The following is a 22,643-nucleotide window of genomic DNA, read 5'->3' as shown; positions in this document are numbered from 1 at the left end:
TCATTTACGCCCCGCCCCTCACCTCTTATTGGTTACTTCTTAACTATGGAGTCCTGATTCAAAGACAAAAGCAAGTGAAAGTGGGAGGAGCTTCACAGGTGAGTGACAGGAACGATACCAAATGAAACCTCATGTAGGGGGAGCTGAACATTTCGTGTCCCCCGGCCAGTGACAGAGGCATCGATGAGAGCTGCAGAGACAGGAAGCTGAGAGACGTCCAGGGCCTCGCACCGCTTCTGGGAGGAGAGAGAGACCGGTGACACCGGGGGACGTAACGGATAGTGTAAGCTACAGGGTGCGCAGAACTACAACTCCCGGCAGGGTGCCGCCTCACTAGAAAGCATGACAACCTGAAGGCTGACCCCAGTTACTGACTGCGGGGAAATAGTGCAGTAGGGGCCTGAGGGGGAGCGGACCCCAAAGGAAAAGCCTCCAGTGTAAGGACCCCCCCCCAGTATAAGAGTCCAGTGTAAGGACCCCCCCAGTATAAGAGTCCAGTGTAAGGACCCCCCCCCCCCCAGTATAAGAGTCCAGTGTAAGGACCCCCCCAGTATAAGAGTCCAGTGTAAGGACCCCCCCAGTATAAGAGTCCAGTGTAAGGACCCCCCCAGTATAAGAGTCCAGTGTAAGGACCCCCCCAGTATAAGAGTCCAGTGTAAGGACCCCCCCAGTATAAGAGTCCAGTGTAAGGACCCCCCCAGTATAAGAGTCCAGTGTAAGGACCCCCCCAGTATAAGAGTCCAGTGTAAGGACCCCCCCAGTATAAGAGTCCAGTGTAAGGACCCCCCCAGTATAAGAGTCCAGTGTAAGGACCCCCCCCAGTATAAGAGTCCAGTGTAAGGACCCCCCCAGTATAAGAGTCCAGTGTAAGGACCCCCCCAGTATAAGAGTCCAGTGTAAGGCCCCCCCCAGTATAAGAGTCCAGTGTAAGGACCCCCCCCAGTATAAGAGTCCAGTGTAAGGACCCCCCCAGTATAAGAGTCCAGTGTAAGGACCCCCCCAGTATAAGAGTCCAGTGTAAGGACCCCCCCAGTATAAGAGTCCAGTGTAAGGACCCCCCCAGTATAAGAGTCCAGTGTAAGGACCCCCCCAGTATAAGAGTCCAGTGTAAGGACCCCCCCAGTATAAGAGTCCAGTGTAAGGACCCCCCCAGTATAAGAGTCCAGTGTAAGGACCCCCCCAGTATAAGAGTCCAGTGTAAGGACCCCCCCAGTATAAGAGTCCAGTGTAAGGACCCCCCCAGTATAAGAGTCCAGTGTAAGGACCCCCCCAGTATAAGAGTCCAGTGTAAGGACCCCCCCAGTATAAGAGTCCAGTGTAAGGACCCCCCCAGTATAAGAGTCCAGTGTAAGGACCCCCCCAGTATAAGAGTCCAGTGTAAGGACCCCCCCAGTATAAGAGTCCAGTGTAAGGACCCCCCCAGTATAAGAGTCCAGTGTAAGGACCCCCCCCAGTATAAGAGTCCAGTGTAAGGACCCCCCCAGTATAAGAGTCCAGTGTAAGGACCCCCCCAGTATAAGAGTCCAGTGTAAGGACCCCCCCAGTATAAGAGCCCAGTGTAAGGACCCCCCCAGTATAAGAGTCCAGTGTAAGGACCCCCCCAGTATAAGAGTCCAGTGTAAGGACCCCCCCAGTATAAGAGTCCAGTGTAAGGACCCCCCCAGTATAAGAGTCCAGTGTAAGGACCCCCCCCCAGTATAAGAGTCCAGTGTAAGGACTCCCCCCTCCCCAGTATAAGAGTCCAGTGTAAGGACTCCCCCCTCCCCAGTATAAGAGTCCAGTGTAAGGACTCCCCCCTCCCCAGTATAAGAGTCCAGTGTAAGGACTCCCCCCTCCCCAGTATAAGAGTCCAGTGTAAGGACTCCCCCCTCCCCAGTATAAGAGTCCAGTGTAAGGACTCCCCCCTCCCCAGTATAAGAGTCCAGTGTAAGGACTCCCCCCTCCCCAGTATAAGAGTCCAGTGTAAGGACTCCCCCCTCCCCAGTATAAGAGTCCAGTGTAAGGACTCCCCCCTCCCCAGTATAAGAGTCCAGTGTAAGGACTCCCCCCTCCCCAGTATAAGAGTCCAGTGTAAGGACTCCCCCCTCCCCAGTATAAGAGTCCAGTGTAAGGACTCCCCCCTCCCCAGTATAAGAGTCCAGTGTAAGGACTCCCCCCTCCCCAGTATAAGAGTCCAGTGTAAGGACTCCCCCCTCCCCAGTATAAGAGTCCAGTGTAAGGACTCCCCCCTCCCCAGTATAAGAGTCCAGTGTAAGGACTCCCCCCTCCCCAGTATAAGAGTCCAGTGTAAGGACTCCCCCCTCCCCAGTATAAGAGTCCAGTGTAAGGACTCCCCCCTCCCCAGTATAAGAGTCCAGTGTAAGGACTCCCCCCTCCCCAGTATAAGAGTCCAGTGTAAGGACTCCCCCCTCCCCAGTATAAGAGTCCAGTGTAAGGACTCCCCCCTCCCCAGTATAAGAGTCCAGTGTAAGGACTCCCCCCTCCCCAGTATAAGAGTCCAGTGTAAGGACTCCCCCCTCCCCAGTATAAGAGTCCAGTGTAAGGACTCCCCCCTCCCCAGTATAAGAGTCCAGTGTAAGGACTCCCCCCTCCCCAGTATAAGAGTCCAGTGTAAGGACTCCCCCCTCCCCAGTATAAGAGTCCAGTGTAAGGACTCCCCCCTCCCCAGTATAAGAGTCCAGTGTAAGGACTCCCCCCTCCCCAGTATAAGAGTCCAGTGTAAGGACTCCCCCCTCCCCAGTATAAGAGTCCAGTGTAAGGACTCCCCCCTCCCCAGTATAAGAGTCCAGTGTAAGGACTCCCCCCTCCCCAGTATAAGAGTCCAGTGTAAGGACTCCCCCCTCCCCAGTATAAGAGTCCAGTGTAAGGACTCCCCCCTCCCCAGTATAAGAGTCCAGTGTAAGGACTCCCCCCTCCCCAGTATAAGAGTCCAGTGTAAGGACTCCCCCCTCCCCAGTATAAGAGTCCAGTGTAAGGACTCCCCCCTCCCCAGTATAAGAGTCCAGTGTAAGGACTCCCCCCTCCCCAGTATAAGAGTCCAGTGTAAGGACTCCCCCCTCCCCAGTATAAGAGTCCAGTGTAAGGACTCCCCCCTCCCCAGTATAAGAGTCCAGTGTAAGGACTCCCCCCTCCCCAGTATAAGAGTCCAGTGTAAGGACTCCCCCCTCCCCAGTATAAGAGTCCAGTGTAAGGACTCCCCCCTCCCCAGTATAAGAGTCCAGTGTAAGGACTCCCCCCTCCCCAGTATAAGAGTCCAGTGTAAGGACTCCCCCCTCCCCAGTATAAGAGTCCAGTGTAAGGACTCCCCCCTCCCCAGTATAAGAGTCCAGTGTAAGGACTCCCCCCTCCCCAGTATAAGAGTCCAGTGTAAGGACTCCCCCCTCCCCAGTATAAGAGTCCAGTGTAAGGACTCCCCCCTCCCCAGTATAAGAGTCCAGTGTAAGGACTCCCCCCTCCCCAGTATAAGAGTCCAGTGTAAGGACTCCCCCCTCCCCAGTATAAGAGTCCAGTGTAAGGACTCCCCCCTCCCCAGTATAAGAGTCCAGTGTAAGGACTCCCCCCTCCCCAGTATAAGAGTCCAGTGTAAGGACTCCCCCCTCCCCAGTATAAGAGTCCAGTGTAAGGACTCCCCCCTCCCCAGTATAAGAGTCCAGTGTAAGGACTCCCCCCTCCCCAGTATAAGAGTCCAGTGTAAGGACTCCCCCCTCCCCAGTATAAGAGTCCAGTGTAAGGACTCCCCCCTCCCCAGTATAAGAGTCCAGTGTAAGGACTCCCCCCTCCCCAGTATAAGAGTCCAGTGTAAGGACTCCCCCCTCCCCAGTATAAGAGTCCAGTGTAAGGACTCCCCCCTCCCCAGTATAAGAGTCCAGTGTAAGGACTCCCCCCTCCCCAGTATAAGAGTCCAGTGTAAGGACTCCCCCCTCCCCAGTATAAGAGTCCAGTGTAAGGACTCCCCAGTATAAGAGTCCAGTGTAAGGACTCCCCCCTCCCCAGTATAAGAGTCCAGTGTAAGGACTCCCCCCTCCCCAGTATAAGAGTCCAGTGTAAGGACTCCCCCCTCCCCAGTATAAGAGTCCAGTGTAAGGACTCCCCCCTCCCCAGTATAAGAGTCCAGTGTAAGGACTCCCCCCTCCCCAGTATAAGAGTCCAGTGTAAGGACCACCCCCCCCCCCCAGTATAAGAGTCCAGTGTAAGGACCCCCCCCAGTATAAGAGTCCAGTGTAAGGACCCCCCCCCCCCCCCCCCCCAGTATAAGAGTCCAGTGTAAGGACCCTCCCCAGTATAAGAGTCCAGTGTAAGGACTCCCCCCTCCCCAGTATAAGAGTCCAGTGTAAGACCTTGGTGCTCATTTCCCGGGGGGGGGGGGGGGGGGGGGGATACGTGTTTCGCTGTTTCCTGACGGTCTCCCTTTGTGTTCTGCAGGGACATGGCTCCGAGCCCAGACGTGGACTCCCGGCTGCACCGCGCCCTGCGCCTCGTGTCTGGGGCCGCCGCTCACCTCACCGCCTTCGCCTTCACCATTTACATCGGCTGTATGGCCCAGCCTGGAACATGTGAGGGGAGGATCCGCAGGGCAGTATGACACCTGTGACTCGTCAGAAGCCCCCACAGCCATGATCGGGCGTCTGTCGGCAGATCTGTCCCTCTGACACCGGCTAACCGGTCACATGTGCGCTCGGCAGCTGAAGGCGTCTGTGTTGGTCCCGTGTTCATATGTGCCCGCATTGCTGAGAAAAGTGATGGTTTAATGTATGCAAATGAGCCTCTAGGAGCAACGGGGGCGTTACCATTACACCTAGAGGCTCTGCAACCGCCGCCCCCTCTGCACTAGGATTGACAGGACCCGGCAGTGAAAACGTCATCACGTCTGGTCCTGTCAATCAAGGTGCAGAGGACGCAGTGGTTTCAGAGGGAGCACAGGCTCTAGGTGCAATGGTAACGCCCCCATTGCTCCTAGAGGCTCATCTGCATATATTAAACCATCACTTTTCTCAGCAATGCGGGCACATATAAACACGGGACCAACACAGACGCCTTCAGCTGCCGAGCGCACATGTGACCGGTCAGCCGGTGTCATGGGGACAGATCTGCCGACAGATGATCTTTAAATCATCTCTCCATACCCCCCCCCCCCCAGAAATCTCCTGATAGTTTATAATGTCCCATCCTTCCTGTTGAGCTTCTGCTCATAACACAACAGCCATCCCAAACAAGCAGAGCTGCAGTGTAAAGCACAGGGGTTTGCGGTTGATTTTAAGTTTCAGACTTAGAGCTGAATCTGGACATACCCCCATTTTCACCCAGGCAGCCCCCTGATATGAGCATCAGAACATTTCATGCTCCGATGCTCTCCTTTGCCCTCTGCTGAATCACGCAGGTCAAAGGTGACGTATTGGGCTCTCCATGGGGAAAGCTGCGTGGAGGCTTCTGCCCAGCAGTGACCCCTGTGATGTCACCGGCATTAATAGGCGGCCTTTAATGCTGCCCCATTCTGTAAAACGGCTAGGGCAGCGCTAAAGCCCCCCCCCCCCAACAGTGCGGGTGACGTTACGGCAAACACCGCGAGACGGAAGCCTCCACCTGGCAGTGTAATGATATATAAAAGCCCTCGTCCTGCACGATCCAGAACAGGGTGATGGGGAGTGAGCGTCAGAACATGAAATGAGGGTCCGGAGGGGTGAAAACGGGGAGAGTCCTGGGTCAGCTCTTAACCCGAACAACCCCTTAAATGGAGGGTTATAAGGCCCCTTTCACACAGGCGAGTATTCCGTGCGGATGCGATGCGTGAGGTGAACGCATTGCACCCGCACTGAATCCGGACCCATTCATTTCTACGGGGCTGTGCACATGAGCGGTGATTTTCACGCATCACTTGTGCTTTGCCTCAAAATCGCAGCATGCTCCTCTTTGTGCGTTTTTCACACAACGTAGGCCCCATAGAAATGAATGGGGCTGCGTGAAAATCGCAAGCAAGTGCGGATGCGGTTCGATTTTCACGCACGGTTGCTAGGAGACGATCGGGATGGGGACCCGATCATTATTATTTTCCCTTATAACATGGTTATAAGGGAAAATAATAGCATTCTGAATACAGAATGCATAGTACAATAGGGCTGGAGGGGTTAAAAAAAAATATATTATTTAACTCACCTTAATCCACTTGTTTGCGCAGCCGGCATCTCTTCTGTCTTCTTTTGTGAAGAAGTTCGGGTCTGGGTACCACAGTCAGTTTTTTATCACGCGCGTGCAAAACACATTGCACCCGCGCGATAAAAACTGAACAACGGAACGCAATCGCAGTTAAAACTGACTGCAATTGCATTCCTACTCGCGCGGGTTTGCCGCAATGCAACGGGACGCATCCGGACACGCTCGTCTGCAAGGGGCCTAAGAGAAGCTGCTGAGAGACAGGAGATACATGACCTACAATAGTGATTGTTAGAAGGGGTGCGGGTCTCTATGTCCTGCGCTTATTCCATTGAAGAACATTACCGTCATCCTCTCCCCTGAAATGGCTGATAACAGGGAGCAATAGACTGTATTCTCCTGTCCTACAGTCATCCTCTCCCCTGAAATGGCTGATAACAGGGGGCAATAGACTGTATTCTCATGTCCTACAGTCATCCTCTCCCCTGAAATGGCTGATAACAGGGAGCAATAGACTGTATTCTCCTGTCCTACAGTCATCCTCTCCCCTGAAATGGCTGATAACAGGAAGCAATAGACTGTATTCTCCTGTCCTACAGTCATCCTCTCCTCTGAAATGGCTGATAACAGGGGGCAATAGACTGTATTCTCCTGTCCTACAGTCATCCTCTCCCCTGAAATGTCTGATAACAGGAGGCAATAGACTGTATTCTCCTGTCCTACAGTCATCCTCTCCCCTGAAATGGCTGATAACAGGGGGCAATAGATTGTATTCTCCTGTCCTACAGTCATCCTCTCCCCTGAAATGGCTGATAACAGGGGGCAATAGACTGTATTCTCCTGTCCTACCGTCATCCTCTCCCCTGAAATGGCTGATAACAGGGGGCAATAGACTGTATTCTCCTGTCCTACAGTCATCCTCTCCCCTGAAATGGCTGATAACAGGGAGCAATAGACTGTATTCTCCTGTCCTACAGTCATCCTCTCCCCTGAAATGTCTGATAACAGGAGGCAATAGACTGTATTCTCCTGTCCTACAGTCATCCTCTCCTCTGAAATGTCTGATAACAGGGGGCAATAGATTGTATTCTCCTGTCCTACAGTCATCCTCTCCCCTGAAATGGCTGATAACAGGGAGCAATAGACTGTATTCTACTGTCCTACAGTCATCCTCTCCCCTGAAATGGCTGATAACAGGGGGCAATAGACTGTATTCTCCTGTCCTACAGTCATCCTCTCCCCTGAAATGGCTGATAACAGGGAGCAATAGACTGTATTCTCCTGTCCTACAGTCATCCTCTCCTCTGAAATGGCTGATAACAGGGGGCAATAGACTGTATTCTCCTGTCCTACAGTCATCCTCTCCCCTGAAATGGCTGATAACAGGGGGCAATAGACTGTATTCTCATGTCCTACAGTCATCCTCTCCCCTGAAATGGCTGATAACAGGGGGCAATAGACTGTATTCTCCTGTCCTACAGTCATCCTCTCCTCTGAAATGGCTGATAACAGGGAGCAATAGACTGTATTCTCCTGTCCTACAGTCATCCTCTCCCCTGAAATGGCTGATAACAGGGGGCAATAGACTGTATTCTCATGTCCTACAGTCATCCTCTCCCCTGAAATGGCTGATAACAGGGAGCAATAGACTGTATTCTCCTGTCCTACAGTCATCCTCTCCCCTGAAATGGCTGATAACAGGAGGCAATAGACTGTATTCTCCTGTCCTACAGTCATCCTCTCCTCTGAAATGGCTGATAACAGGGGGCAATAGACTGTATTCTCCTGTCCTACAGTCATCCTCTCCCCTGAAATGTCTGATAACAGGGGGCAATAGACTGTATTCTCCTGTCCTACAGTCATCCTCTCCCCTGAAATGGCTGATAACAGGGGGCAATAGATTGTATTCTCCTGTCCTACAGTCATCCTCTCCCCTGAAATGGCTGATAACAGGGGGCAATAGACTGTATTCTCCTGTCCTACCGTCATCCTCTCCCCTGAAATGGCTGATAACAGGGGGCAATAGACTGTATTCTCCTGTCCTACAGTCATCCTCTCCCCTGAAATGGCTGATAACAGGGAGCAATAGACTGTATTCTCCTGTCCTACAGTCATCCTCTCCCCTGAAATGTCTGATAACAGGAGGCAATAGACTGTATTCTCCTGTCCTACAGTCATCCTCTCCTCTGAAATGTCTGATAACAGGGGGCAATAGATTGTATTCTCCTGTCCTACAGTCATCCTCTCCCCTGAAATGGCTGATAACAGGGAGCAATAGACTGTATTCTACTGTCCTACAGTCATCCTCTCCCCTGAAATGGCTGATAACAGGGGGCAATAGACTGTATTCTCCTGTCCTACAGTCATCCTCTCCCCTGAAATGGCTGATAACAGGAGGCAATAGACTGTATTCTCCTGTCCTACAGTCATCCTCTCCCCTGAAATGGCTGATAACAGGGGGCAATAGACTGTATTCTCCTGTCCTACAGTCATCCTCTCCCCTGAAATGGCTGATAACAGGGGGCAATACACTGCATTCTCCTGTCCTACAGTCATCCTCTCCCCTGAAATGGCTGATAACAGGGAGCAATATACTGTATTCTCCTGTCCTACAGTCATCCTCTCCTCTGAAATGGCTGATAACAGGAAGCAATAGACTGTATTCTCATGTCCTACAGTCATCCTCTCCTCTGAAATGGGTGATAACAGGGAGCAATAGACTGTATTCTCCTGTCCTACAGTCATCCTCTCCCCTGAAATGGCTGATAACAGGGGGCAATAGACTGTATTCTCCTGTCCTACAGTCATCCTCCCCCCTGTAATGGCTGATAACAGGGGGCAATAGTCTGTATTCTCCTGTCCTACAGTCGTCCTCTCCCCTGAAATGGCTGATAACAGGGGGCAATAGATTGTATTCTCCTGTCCTACAGTCATCCTCTCCCCTGAAATGGCTGATAACAGGGGGCAATAGATTGTATTCTCCTGTCCTACAGTCATCCTCTCCCCTGAAATGGCTGATAACAGGGAGCAATAGACTGTATTCTCCTGTCCTACAGTCATCCTCTCCCCTGAAATGTCTGATAACAGGCGGCAATAGACTGTATTCTCCTGTCCTACAGTCATCCTCTCCTCTGAAATGGCTGATAACAGGGAGCAATAGACTGTATTCTCCTGTCCTACAGTCATCCTCTCCCCTGAAATGGCTGATAACAGGGGGCAATAGATTGTATTCTCCTGTCCTACAGTCATCCTCTCCTCTGAAATGGCTGATAACAGGGAGCAATAGACTGTATTCTCATGTCCTACAGTCATCCTCTCCTCTGAAATGGCTGATAACAGGGAGCAATAGACTGTATTCTCCTGTCCTACAGTCATCCTCTCCTCTGAAATGGCTAATAACAGGAAGCAATAGACTGTATTCTCATGTCCTACAGTCATCCTCTCCCCTGAAATGGCTGATAACAGGGGGCAATAGACTGTATTCTCCTGTCCTACAGTCATCCTCCCCCCTGTAATGGCTGATAACAGGGGGCAATAGTCTGTATTCTCCTGTCCTACAGTCATCCTCTCCTCTGAAATGGCTGATAACAGGGGGCAATAGACTGTATTCTCCTGTCCTACAGTCATCCTCTCCCCTGAAATGGCTGATAACAGGGAGCAATAGACTGTATTCTCCTGTCCTACAGTCATCCTCTCCTCTGAAATGGCTGATAACAGGGGGCAATAGACTGTATTCTCCTGTCCTACAGTCATCCTCTCCCCTGAAATGGCTGATAACAGGGGGCAATAGACTGTATTCTCCTGTCCTACAGTCATCCTCTCCCCTGAAATGGCTGATAACAGGGGGCAATAGACTGTATTCTCCTCTCCTACAGTCATCCTCTCCCCTGAAATGGCTGATAACAGGGAGCAATAGACTGTATTCTCCTGTCCTACAGTCATCCTCTCCACTGAAATGGCTGATAACAGGGGGCAATAGACTGTATTCTCCTGTCCTACAGTCATCCTCTCCCCTGAAATGGCTGATAACAGGGAGCAATAGACTGTATTCTCCTGTCCTACAGTCATCCTCTCCCCTGAAATGGCTGATAACAGGGGGCAATAGACTGTATTCTCCCGTCCTACAGTCATCCTCTCCCCTGAAATGGCTGATAACAGGGGGCAATAGACTGTATTCTCCTGTCCTACAGTCATCCTCTCCCCTGAAATGGCTGATAACAGGGGGCAATAGATTGTATTCTCCTGTCCTACAGTCATCCTCTCCCCTGAAATGGCTGATAACAGGAGGCAATAGACTGTATTCTCCCGTCCTACAGTCATCCTCTCCCCTGAAATGGCTGATAACAGGGGGCAATAGACTGTATTCTCCTGTCCTACAGTCATCCTCTCCCCTGAAATGGCTGATAACAGGGGGCAATAGACTGTATTCTCCTGTCCTACAGTCATCCTCTCCCCTGAAATGGCTGATAACAGGGAGCAATAGACTGTATTCTCCTGTCCTACAGTCATCCTCTCCCCTGAAATGGCTGATAACAGGGGGCAATAGACTGTATTCTCCTGTCCTACAGTCATCCTCCCCCCTGTAATGGCTGATAACAGGGGGCAATAGTCTGTATTCTCCTGTCCTACAGTCGTCCTCTCCCCTGAAATGGCTGATAACAGGGGGCAATAGATTGTATTCTCCTGTCCTACAGTCATCCTCTCCCCTGAAATGGCTGATAACAGGGGGCAATAGATTGTATTCTCCTGTCCTACAGTCATCCTCTCCCCTGAAATGGCTGATAACAGGGAGCAATAGACTGTATTCTCCTGTCCTACAGTCATCCTCTTCCCTGAAATGTCTGATAACAGGCGGCAATAGACTGTATTCTCCTGTCCTACAGTCATCCTCTCCTCTGAAATGGCTGATAACAGGGAGCAATAGACTGTATTCTCCTGTCCTACAGTCATCCTCTCCCCTGAAATGGCTGATAACAGGGGGCAATAGATTGTATTCTCCTGTCCTACAGTCATCCTCTCCTCTGAAATGGCTAATAACAGGAAGCAATAGACTGTATTCTCATGTCCTACAGTCATCCTCTCCTCTGAAATGGCTGATAACAGGGAGCAATAGACTGTATTCTCCTGTCCTACAGTCATCCTCTCCTCTGAAATGGCTAATAACAGGAAGCAATAGACTGTATTCTCATGTCCTACAGTCATCCTCTCCCCTGAAATGGCTGATAACAGGGGGCAATAGACTGTATTCTCCTGTCCTACAGTCATCCTCTCCCCTGTAATGGCTGATAACAGGGGGCAATAGTCTGTATTCTCCTGTCCTACAGTCATCCTCTCCTCTGAAATGGCTGATAACAGGGGGCAATAGACTGTATTCTCCTGTCCTACAGTCATCCTCTCCCCTGAAATGGCTGATAACAGGGAGCAATAGACTGTATTCTCCTGTCCTACAGTCATCCTCTCCTCTGAAATGGCTGATAACAGGGGGCAATAGACTGTATTCTCCTGTCCTACAGTCATCCTCTCCCCTGAAATGGCTGATAACAGGGGGCAATAGACTGTATTCTCCTGTCCTACAGTCATCCTCTCCCCTGAAATGGCTGATAACAGGGGGCAATAGACTGTATTCTCCTCTCCTACAGTCATCCTCTCCCCTGAAATGGCTGATAACAGGGGGCAATAGACTGTATTCTCCTGTCCTACAGTCATCCTCTCCCCTGAAATGGCTGATAACAGGGGGCAATAGACTGTATTCTCCTGTCCTACAGTCATCCTCTCCCCTGAAATGGCTGATAACAGGGGGCAATAGACTGTATTCTCCTGTCCTATAGTCATCCTCTCCACTGAAATGGCTGATAACAGGGGGCAATAGACTGTATTCTCCTGTCCTACAGTCATCCTCTCCCCTGAAATGGCTGATAACAGGGGGCAATAGACTGTATTCTCCCGTCCTACAGTCATCCTCTCCCCTGAAATGGCTGATAACAGGGGGCAATAGACTGTATTCTCCTGTCCTACAGTCATCCTCTCCCCTGAAATGGCTGATAACAGGGGGCAATAGATTGTATTCTCCTGTCCTACAGTCATCCTCTCCCCTGAAATGGCTGATAACAGGAGGCAATAGACTGTATTCTCCCGTCCTACAGTCATCCTCTCCCCTGAAATGGCTGATAACAGGGGGCAATAGACTGTATTCTCCTGTCCTACAGTCATCCTCTCCCCTGAAATGGCTGATAACAGGGGGCAATAGACTGTATTCTCCTGTCCTACAGTCATCCTCTCCCCTGAAATGGCTGATAACAGGGAGCAATAGACTGTATTCTCCTGTCCTACAGTCATCCTCTCCCCTGAAATGGCTGATAACAGGGGGCAATAGACTGTATTCTCCTGTCCTACAGTCATCCTCCCCCCTGTAATGGCTGATAACAGGGGGCAATAGTCTGTATTCTCCTGTCCTACAGTCGTCCTCTCCCCTGAAATGGCTGATAACAGGGGGCAATAGATTGTATTCTCCTGTCCTACAGTCATCCTCTCCCCTGAAATGGCTGATAACAGGGGGCAATAGATTGTATTCTCCTGTCCTACAGTCATCCTCTCCCCTGAAATGGCTGATAACAGGGAGCAATAGACTGTATTCTCCTGTCCTACAGTCATCCTCTTCCCTGAAATGTCTGATAACAGGCGGCAATAGACTGTATTCTCCTGTCCTACAGTCATCCTCTCCTCTGAAATGGCTGATAACAGGGAGCAATAGACTGTATTCTCCTGTCCTACAGTCATCCTCTCCCCTGAAATGGCTGATAACAGGGGGCAATAGATTGTATTCTCCTGTCCTACAGTCATCCTCTCCTCTGAAATGGCTAATAACAGGAAGCAATAGACTGTATTCTCATGTCCTACAGTCATCCTCTCCTCTGAAATGGCTGATAACAGGGAGCAATAGACTGTATTCTCCTGTCCTACAGTCATCCCCTCCTCTGAAATGGCTAATAACAGGAAGCAATAGACTGTATTCTCATGTCCTACAGTCATCCTCTCCCCTGAAATGGCTGATAACAGGGGGCAATAGACTGTATTCTCCTGTCCTACAGTCATCCTCCCCCCTGTAATGGCTGATAACAGGGGGCAATAGTCTGTATTCTCCTGTCCTACAGTCATCCTCTCCTCTGAAATGGCTGATAACAGGGGGCAATAGACTGTATTCTCCTGTCCTACAGTCATCCTCTCCCCTGAAATGGCTGATAACAGGGAGCAATAGACTGTATTCTCCTGTCCTACAGTCATCCTCTCCTCTGAAATGGCTGATAACAGGGGGCAATAGACTGTATTCTCCTGTCCTACAGTCATCCTCTCCCCTGAAATGGCTGATAACAGGGGGCAATAGACTGTATTCTCCTGTCCTACAGTCATCCTCTCCCCTGAAATGGCTGATAACAGGGGGCAATAGACTGTATTCTCCTCTCCTACAGTCATCCTCTCCCCTGAAATGGCTGATAACAGGGGGCAATAGACTGTATTCTCCTGTCCTACAGTCATCCTCTCCCCTGAAATGGCTGATAACAGGGGGCAATAGACTGTATTCTCCTGTCCTATAGTCATCCTCTCCACTGAAATGGCTGATAACAGGGGGCAATAGACTGTATTCTCCTGTCCTACAGTCATCCTCTCCCCTGAAATGGCTGATAACAGGGAGCAATAGACTGTATTCTCCTGTCCTACAGTCATCCTCTCCCCTGAAATGGCTGATAACAGGGGGCAATAGACTGTATTCTCCCGTCCTACAGTCATCCTCTCCCCTGAAATGGCTGATAACAGGGGGCAATAGACTGTATGCTCCTGTCCTACAGTCATCCTCTCCCCTGAAATGGCTGATAACAGGGGGCAATAGATTGTATTCTCCTGTCCTACAGTCATCCTCTCCCCTGAAATGGCTGATAACAGGAGGCAATAGACTGTATTCTCCCGTCCTACAGTCATCCTCTCCCCTGAAATGGCTGATAACAGGGGGCAATAGACTGTATTCTCCTGTCCTACAGTCATCCTCTCCCCTGAAATGGCTGATAACAGGGGGCAATAGACTGTATTCTCCTGTCCTACAGTCATCCTCTCCCCTGAAATGGCTGATAACAGGGAGCAATAGACTGTATTCTCCTGTCCTACAGTCATCCTCTCCCCTGAAATGGCTGATAACAGGGGGCAATAGACTGTATTCTCCTGTCCTACAGTCATCCTCTCCCCTGAAATGGCTGATAACAGGGGGCAATAGACTGTATTCTCCTGTCCTACAGTCATCCTCTCCCCTGAAATGGCTGATAACAGGGGGCAATAGACTGTATTCTCCTGTCCTACAGTCATCCTCTCCCCTGAAATGGCTGATAACAGGGAGCAATAGACTGTATTCTCCTGTCCTACAGTCATCCTCTCCCCTGAAATGGCTGATAACAGGGAGCAATAGACTGTATTCTCCTGTCCTACAGTCATCCTCTCCCCTGAAATGGCTGATAACAGGGGGCAATAGACTGTATTCTCCTGTCCTACAGTCATCCTCTCCCCTGAAATGGCTGATAACAGGGGGCAATAGACTGTATTCTCCTGTCCTACAGTCATCCTCTCCCCTGAAATGGCTGATAACAGGGGGCAATAGACTGTATTCTCCTGTCCTACAGTCATCCTCTCCCCTGAAATGGCTGATAACAGGGAGCAATAGACTGTATTCTCCTGTCCTACAGTCATCCTCTCCCCTGAAATGGCTGATAACAGGGGGCAATAGACTGTATTCTCCTGTCCTACAGTCATCCTCTCCCCTGAAATGGCTGATAACAGGGAGCAATAGACTGTATTCTCCTGTCCTACAGTCATCCTCTCCCCTGAAATGTCTGATAACAGGGAGCAATAGACTGTATTCTCCTGTCCTACAGTCATCCTCTCCTCTGAAATGGCTGATAACAGGGGGCAATAGACTGTATTCTCCTGTCCTACAGTCATCCTCTCCCCTGAAATGGCTGATAACAGGGGGCAATAGACTGTATTCTCATGTCCTACAGTCATCCTCTCCCCTGAAATGGCTGATAACAGGGGGCAATAGACTGTATTCTCCTGTCCTACAGTCATCCTCTCCTCTGAAATGGCTGATAACAGGGAGCAATAGACTGTATTCTCCTGTCCTACAGTCATCCTCTCCCCTGAAATGGCTGATAACAGGGGGCAATAGACTGTATTCTCATGTCCTACAGTCATCCTCTCCCCTGAAATGGCTGATAACAGGGAGCAATAGACTGTATTCTCCTGTCCTACAGTCATCCTCTCCCCTGAAATGGCTGATAACAGGAAGCAATAGACTGTATTCTCCTGTCCTACAGTCATCCTCTCCTCTGAAATGGCTGATAACAGGGGGCAATAGACTGTATTCTCCTGTCCTACAGTCACCCTCTCCCCTGAAATGTCTGATAACAGGAGGCAATAGACTGTATTCTCCTGTCCTACAGTCATCCTCTCCCCTGAAATGGCTGATAACAGGGGGCAATAGATTGTATTCTCCTGTCCTACAGTCATCCTCTCCCCTGAAATGGCTGATAACAGGGGGCAATAGACTGTATTCTCCTGTCCTACCGTCATCCTCTCCCCTGAAATGGCTGATAACAGGGGGCAATAGACTGTATTCTCCTGTCCTACAGTCATCCTCTCCCCTGAAATGGCTGATAACAGGGAGCAATAGACTGTATTCTCCTGTCCTACAGTCATCCTCTCCCCTGAAATGTCTGATAACAGGAGGCAATAGACTGTATTCTCCTGTCCTACAGTCATCCTCTCCTCTGAAATGTCTGATAACAGGGGGCAATAGATTGTATTCTCCTGTCCTACAGTCATCCTCTCCCCTGAAATGGCTGATAACAGGGAGCAATAGACTGTATTCTACTGTCCTACAGTCATCCTCTCCCCTGAAATGGCTGATAACAGGGGGCAATAGACTGTATTCTCCTGTCCTACAGTCATCCTCTCCCCTGAAATGGCTGATAACAGGAGGCAATAGACTGTATTCTCCTGTCCTACAGTCATCCTCTCCCCTGAAATGGCTGATAACAGGGGGCAATAGACTGTATTCTCCTGTCCTACAGTCATCCTCTCCCCTGAAATGGCTGATAACAGGGGGCAATACACTGCATTCTCCTGTCCTACAGTCATCCTCTCCCCTGAAATGGCTGATAACAGGGAGCAATAGACTGTATTCTCCTGTCCTACAGTCATCCTCTCCTCTGAAATGGCTGATAACAGGAAGCAATAGACTGTATTCTCATGTCCTACAGTCATCCTCTCCTCTGAAATGGGTGATAACAGGGAGCAATAGACTGTATTCTCCTGTCCTACAGTCATCCTCTCCCCTGAAATGGCTGATAACAGGGGGCAATAGACTGTATTCTCCTGTCCTACAGTCATCCTCCCCCCTGTAATGGCTGATAACAGGGGGCAATAGTCTGTATTCTCCTGTCCTACAGTCGTCCTCTCCCCTGAAATGGCTGATAACAGGGGGCAATAGATTGTATTCTCCTGTCCTACAGTCATCCTCTCCCCTGAAATGGCTGATAACAGGGGGCAATAGATTGTATTCTCCTGTCCTACAGTCATCCTCTCCCCTGAAATGGCTGATAACAGGGAGCAATAGACTGTATTCTCCTGTCCTACAGTCATCCTCTTCCCTGAAATGTCTGATAACAGGCGGCAATAGACTGTATTCTCCTGTCCTACAGTCATCCTCTCCTCTGAAATGGCTGATAACAGGGAGCAATAGACTGTATTCTCCTGTCCTACAGTCATCCTCTCCCCTGAAATGGCTGATAACAGGGGGCAATAGATTGTATTCTCCTGTCCTACAGTCATCCTCTCCTCTGAAATGGCTAATAACAGGAAGCAATAGACTGTATTCTCATGTCCTACAGTCATCCTCTCCTCTGAAATGGCTGATAACAGGGAGCAATAGACTGTATTCTCCTGTCCTACAGTCATCCTCTCCTCTGAAATGGCTAATAACAGGAAGCAATAGACTGTATTCTCATGTCCTACAGTCATCCTCTCCCCTGAAATGGCTGATAACAGGGGGCAATAGACTGTATTCTCCTGTCCTACAGTCATCCTCCCCCCTGTAATGGCTGATAACAGGGGGCAATAGTCTGTATTCTCCTGTCCTACAGTCATCCTCTCCTCTGAAATGGCTGATAACAGGGGGCAATAGACTGTATTCTCCTGTCCTACAGTCATCCTCTCCCCTGAAATGGCTGATAACAGGGAGCAATAGACTGTATTCTCCTGTCCTACAGTCATCCTCTCCTCTGAAATGGCTGATAACAGGGGGCAATAGACTGTATTCTCCTGTCCTACAGTCATCCTCTCCCCTGAAATGGCTGATAACAGGGGGCAATAGACTGTATTCTCCTGTCCTACAGTCATCCTCTCCCCTGAAATGGCTGATAACAGGGGGCAATAGACTGTATTCTCCTCTCCTACAGTCATCCTCTCCCCTGAAATGGCTGATAACAGGGAGCAATAGACTGTATTCTCCTGTCCTACAGTCATCCTCTCCACTGAAATGGCTGATAACAGGGGGCAATAGACTGTATTCTCCTGTCCTACAGTCATCCTCTCCCCTGAAATGGCTGATAACAGGGAGCAATAGACTGTATTCTCCTGTCCTACAGTCATCCTCTCCCCTGAAATGGCTGATAACAGGGGGCAATAGACTGTATTCTCCCGTCCTACAGTCATCCTCTCCCCTGAAATGGCTGATAACAGGGGGCAATAGACTGTATTCTCCTGTCCTACAGTCATCCTCTCCCCTGAAATGGCTGATAACAGGGGGCAATAGATTGTATTCTCCTGTCCTACAGTCATCCTCTCCCCTGAAATGGCTGATAACAGGAGGCAATAGACTGTATTCTCCCGTCCTACAGTCATCCTCTCCCCTGAAATGGCTGATAACAGGGGGCAATAGACTGTATTCTCCTGTCCTACAGTCATCCTCTCCCCTGAAATGGCTGATAACAGGGGGCAATAGACTGTATTCTCCTGTCCTACAGTCATCCTCTCCCCTGAAATGGCTGATAACAGGGAGCAATAGACTGTATTCTCCTGTCCTACAGTCATCCTCTCCCCTGAAATGGCTGATAACAGGGGGCAATAGACTGTATTCTCCTGTCCTACAGTCATCCTCCCCCCTGTAATGGCTGATAACAGGGGGCAATAGTCTGTATTCTCCTGTCCTACAGTCATCCTCTCCCCTGAAATGGCTGATAACAGGGGGCAATAGATTGTATTCTCCTGTCCTACAGTCATCCTCTCCCCTGAAATGGCTGATAACAGGGGGCAATAGACTGTATTCTCCTGTCCTACAGTCATCCTCTCCCCTGAAATGGCTGATAACAGGGGGCAATAGACTGTATTCTCCTGTCCTACAGTCATCCTCTCCCCTGAAATGGCTGATAACAGGGAGCAATAGACTGTATTCTCCTGTCCTACAGTCATCCTCTCCCCTGAAATGGCTGATAACAGGGGGCAATAGACTGTATTCTCCTGTCCTACAGTCATCCTCCCCCCTGTAATGGCTGATAACAGGGGGCAATAGACTGTATTCTCCTGTCCTACAGTCGTCCTCTCCCCTGAAATGGCTGATAACAGGGGGCAATAGATTGTATTCTCCTGTCCTACAGTCATCCTCTCCCCTGAAATGGCTGATAACAGGGGGCAATAGATTGTATTCTCCTGTCCTACAGTCATCCTCTCCCCTGAAATGGCTGATAACAGGGAGCAATAGACTGTATTCTCCTGTCCTACAGTCATCCTCTTCCCTGAAATGTCTGATAACAGGCGGCAATAGACTGTATTCTCCTGTCCTACAGTCATCCTCTCCTCTGAAATGGCTGATAACAGGGAGCAATAGACTGTATTCTCCTGTCCTACAGTCATCCTCTCCCCTGAAATGGCTGATAACAGGGGGCAATAGATTGTATTCTCCTGTCCTACAGTCATCCTCTCCTCTGAAATGGCTAATAACAGGAAGCAATAGACTGTATTCTCATGTCCTACAGTCATCCTCTCCCCTGAAATGGCTGATAACAGGGGGCAATAGACTGTATTCTCCTGTCCTACAGTCATCCTCCCCCCTGTAATGGCTGATAACAGGGGGCAATAGTCTGTATTCTCCTGTCCTACAGTCATCCTCTCCTCTGAAATGGCTGATAACAGGGGGCAATAGTCTGTATTCTCCTGTCCTACAGTCATCCTCTCCCCTGAAATGTCTGATAACAGGGAGCAATAGACTGTATTCTCCTGTCCTACAGTCATCCTCTCCCCTGAAATGGCTGATAACAGGGGGCAATAGACTGTATTCTCCCGTCCTACAGTCATCCTCTCCCCTGAAATGGCTGATAACAGGGGGCAATAGACTGTATTCTCCTGTCCTACAGTCATCCTCTCCCCTGAAATGGCTGATAACAGGGGGCAATAGATTGTATTCTCCTGTCCTACAGTCATCCTCTCCCCTGAAATGGCTGATAACAGGAGGCAATAGACTGTATTCTCCCGTCCTACAGTCATCCTCTCCCCTGAAATGGCTGATAACAGGGGGCAATAGACTGTATTCTCCTGTCCTACAGTCATCCTCTCCCCTGAAATGGCTGATAACAGGGGGCAATAGACTGTATTCTCCTGTCCTACAGTCATCCTCTCCCCTGAAATGGCTGATAACAGGGAGCAATAGACTGTATTCTCCTGTCCTACAGTCATCCTCTCCCCTGAAATGGCTGATAACAGGGGGCAATAGACTGTATTCTCCTGTCCTACAGTCATCCTCTCCCCTGAAATGGCTGATAACAGGGGGCAATAGACTGTATTCTCCTGTCCTACAGTCATCCTCTCCCCTGAAATGGCTGATAACAGAGAGCAATAGACTGTATTCTCCTGTCCTACAGTCATCCTCTCCCCTGAAATGGCTGATAACAGGGGGCAATAGACTGTATTCTCCTGTCCTACAGTCATCCTCTCCTCTGAAATGGCTGATAACAGGGGGCAATAGACTGTATTCTCCTGTCCTACAGTCATCCTCTCCCCTGAAATGGCTGATAACAGGGAGCAATAGACTGTATTCTCCTGTCCTACAGTCATCCTCTCCCCTGAAATGGCTGATAACAGGGGGCAATAGATTGTATTCTCCTGTCCTACAGTCATCCTCTCCCCTGAAATGGCTGATAACAGGGGGCAATAGACTGTATTCTCCTGTCCTACAGTCATCCTCCCCCCTGAAATGGCTGATAACAGGGGGCAATAGACTGTATTCTCCTGTTCTACAGTCATCCTCCCCCCTGAAATGGCTGATAACAGGGGGCAATAGACTGTATTCTCCTGTCCTACAGTCATCCTCCCCCCTGAAATGGCTGATAACAAGGGGCAATAGACTGTATTCTCCCGTCCCTCACCTCTGGGTGTTGATCCTTCTTGTGGTTGGTCGGGTGACTTCTTCTCATGGGTGCTGTGTCTACAGATTCGCTGTTAACCCTTTGCCTTCCTTTGCAGCTCTCTTCTCCTGGCACCCGTTCCTCATGAGTCTGGCGGTGAGTCCTCGCTGATCTTACGCATTTTACTCTGCTCTGCAATGTCCAGTAAAGTGATGACCACATGACAGAAATCCAGCAGACCCCATTATAGTGGGTGGGGTCCGGCCGGCGCCGCTGGTGTCCATCATGGGACAGATCCGGCTCTTCCGTTATTTTCCTGTTCATTAACAGAGCAGAGAACCTTGAATTTCCACGCTATGTGAATCCGCAGTTGAGCGGTCAGGATCGCCGTGGATTTCAGCCGTGTCTCCTGCTTTTGTCTTTGCAGTTCTCCTTCTTCATGACGGAAGCCATCTTGGTCTTCTCACCTGACTCCTCCTTGCTGCGTTCCTTTTCCCGTAAGGTGCGGGTTCGGGCTCACTGGATTCTCCAGAGCCTCTCTGGCCTCTGCGCCGTCCTGGGCCTGGCCATTATCTACTACAACAAGGTCCTCCATGAGAAGCCTCACTTTTCCACCTGGCACGGCCTGCTGGGGTTACTCACCGTGCTGTGGGCCCTGATCCAGAACGGCGCCGGGATAACACTGCTGTACCCCAAACTGGTGCAGCGCTGGACTCTGTCCACCCGCAAGCTGTACCACGCCACCTCCGGCCTGCTGGGGTACTTGCTGGGGTGCACCAGCCTCTTCCTTGGTATGTGTTCCCTGTGGTTCAGCGCCAATGTCACTGGCAGCTCGTGGTACCTGTGTGCCCTGTGCCCGCTTCTCACTGGTCTGGTGGTGATGAATCAGGTCAGCAACGCTTATCTCTATCGAAAGAGGAGCCAGTCCTGAGGCGGAGGACACCGCGGCTTCTCGTGGACGCTTGCACTGTAGATGCCATGCTTTTTAATCCTGGACTCCAAGGACTAGAATCCTTAAGGACCTAAAATGCCTCCCCAGTCACCCTGAGGACTGTTGGCGCTGCAAAAGCCCCTCCCCGGGGACGCACCGGGCTGCGGACATTATTTTCATACTTGTTACAGTAAAATAAAAGGGAGGATTTTTATCTTTATCTGAAGTTCAATTTAATTCAACCTTCTGGAACCGTCCTATACTCCAGTCACAGCCAAAGCTGCACCCGATTCTGCAGGCGCTGTGCTGAGAGATCTACCAGTAGCAGTGCATTGTGGGACATACCGTTTTCTTATTACGTGTCCCACAATGCACCGCTCCACTGTAAAGTCACTGACCTAGGGAAATGGCGGCCTGTGTCCAAATACAGCACTGCATTGTGGGTAAAGCAGCAGCATCTGGTTAACATGTCCCACAATGCACCACTGTAGACCGTACACCGATCCAGCAATGTCAGGCCTAACAGGAAGTCAACAAATTTGTATGTGCAGCTCTGGATGTGAGTGGAGTATAAGACCTCCGTGTCTGCACAGTAAGGCTAGGTCTACACGACAGATAGGGCACAACTACTATTTTATAAGGATAGTCTATGGTGTCGCAATGAGCCGTGACAGTTGCAGAAAAATTCATCTCGAATAGATTTTTTGCTACTGTCGCATTGCGACACCATAGACTATCCTTATAAAAATGGTCGCGCGACAAAACGTAATCGTGTAGACCTAGCCTAATACACACAAACCTGGACTGGTGGAGCGTTCCTCAGTCTATCGGACCCAGGCACAGCAGGATCAGGAGTCGCTGCTTCTTTTACCTTTTATTTCCTCCAGGGCAAATGTCGCCGTCTGTGCAGCCACCGCCTCCTCCCCAGCAGCACAAACCAGTTCTTGAGGAATCAGCAAGAAGCCAAAATGCATCACGCTGAAAGCTGGGCCTTATTCACACAGTGATTGAGTCCAGGAGTGGAGACTACACCAAAGATAAGGGAGAGACCAGCACCTGGTGCGAATAAGGCCTTATCAAGAACCACATTGCTGGATCTCTGAAAGGAGAAGAGAACGAAGGCTTAC

At 50.2% G+C, this 22,643-nt stretch overlaps 1 protein-coding gene across 2 annotated transcripts; it reads left to right on the top strand.

Moving 5' to 3' along the window:
- Positions 1-147: 147 nt before the first annotated feature.
- Positions 148-21,736, top strand: LOC120978637 (cytochrome b561 domain-containing protein 2). 2 transcript variants are annotated; one of them, XM_040406890.1, is made up of 4 exons: positions 148-283; positions 4,423-4,553; positions 20,704-20,741; positions 21,013-21,736. In XM_040406890.1, the coding sequence occupies exons 2-4, from the start codon at positions 4,427-4,429 to the stop codon at positions 21,514-21,516; spliced, it is 669 nt and encodes a 222-aa protein (XP_040262824.1). In that variant the 5' UTR covers positions 148-283; positions 4,423-4,426; the 3' UTR covers positions 21,517-21,736. The 2 variants fall into 2 exon arrangements, with proteins under 2 accessions (XP_040262824.1, XP_040262825.1); XM_040406891.1 differs by having other exon boundaries at positions 166-295.
- The last annotated feature ends 907 nt before the right edge of the window (positions 21,737-22,643 follow it).

The sequence above is a fragment of the Bufo bufo genome, chromosome 9 (genome assembly GCF_905171765.1).
Source record: "Bufo bufo chromosome 9, aBufBuf1.1, whole genome shotgun sequence".
NCBI classification, from domain to species: Eukaryota; Metazoa; Chordata; class Amphibia; order Anura; family Bufonidae; genus Bufo; species Bufo bufo.
This window is presented reverse-complemented; position numbering and strand designations above follow the sequence as displayed.

Coding starts and splice junctions, on each gene's coding strand:
- LOC120978637 (XM_040406890.1), top strand. CDS start 4,427: ATGGCTCCGAGCCCAGACGTGGACTCCCGGCTGCACCGCGCCCTGCGC. Junction 4,554..20,703: donor TATGGCCCAGCCTGGAACAT/GTGAGGGGAGGA, acceptor CTTCCTTTGCAG/CTCTCTTCTCCTGGCACCCG. Junction 20,742..21,012: donor CGTTCCTCATGAGTCTGGCG/GTGAGTCCTCGC, acceptor TTGTCTTTGCAG/TTCTCCTTCTTCATGACGGA.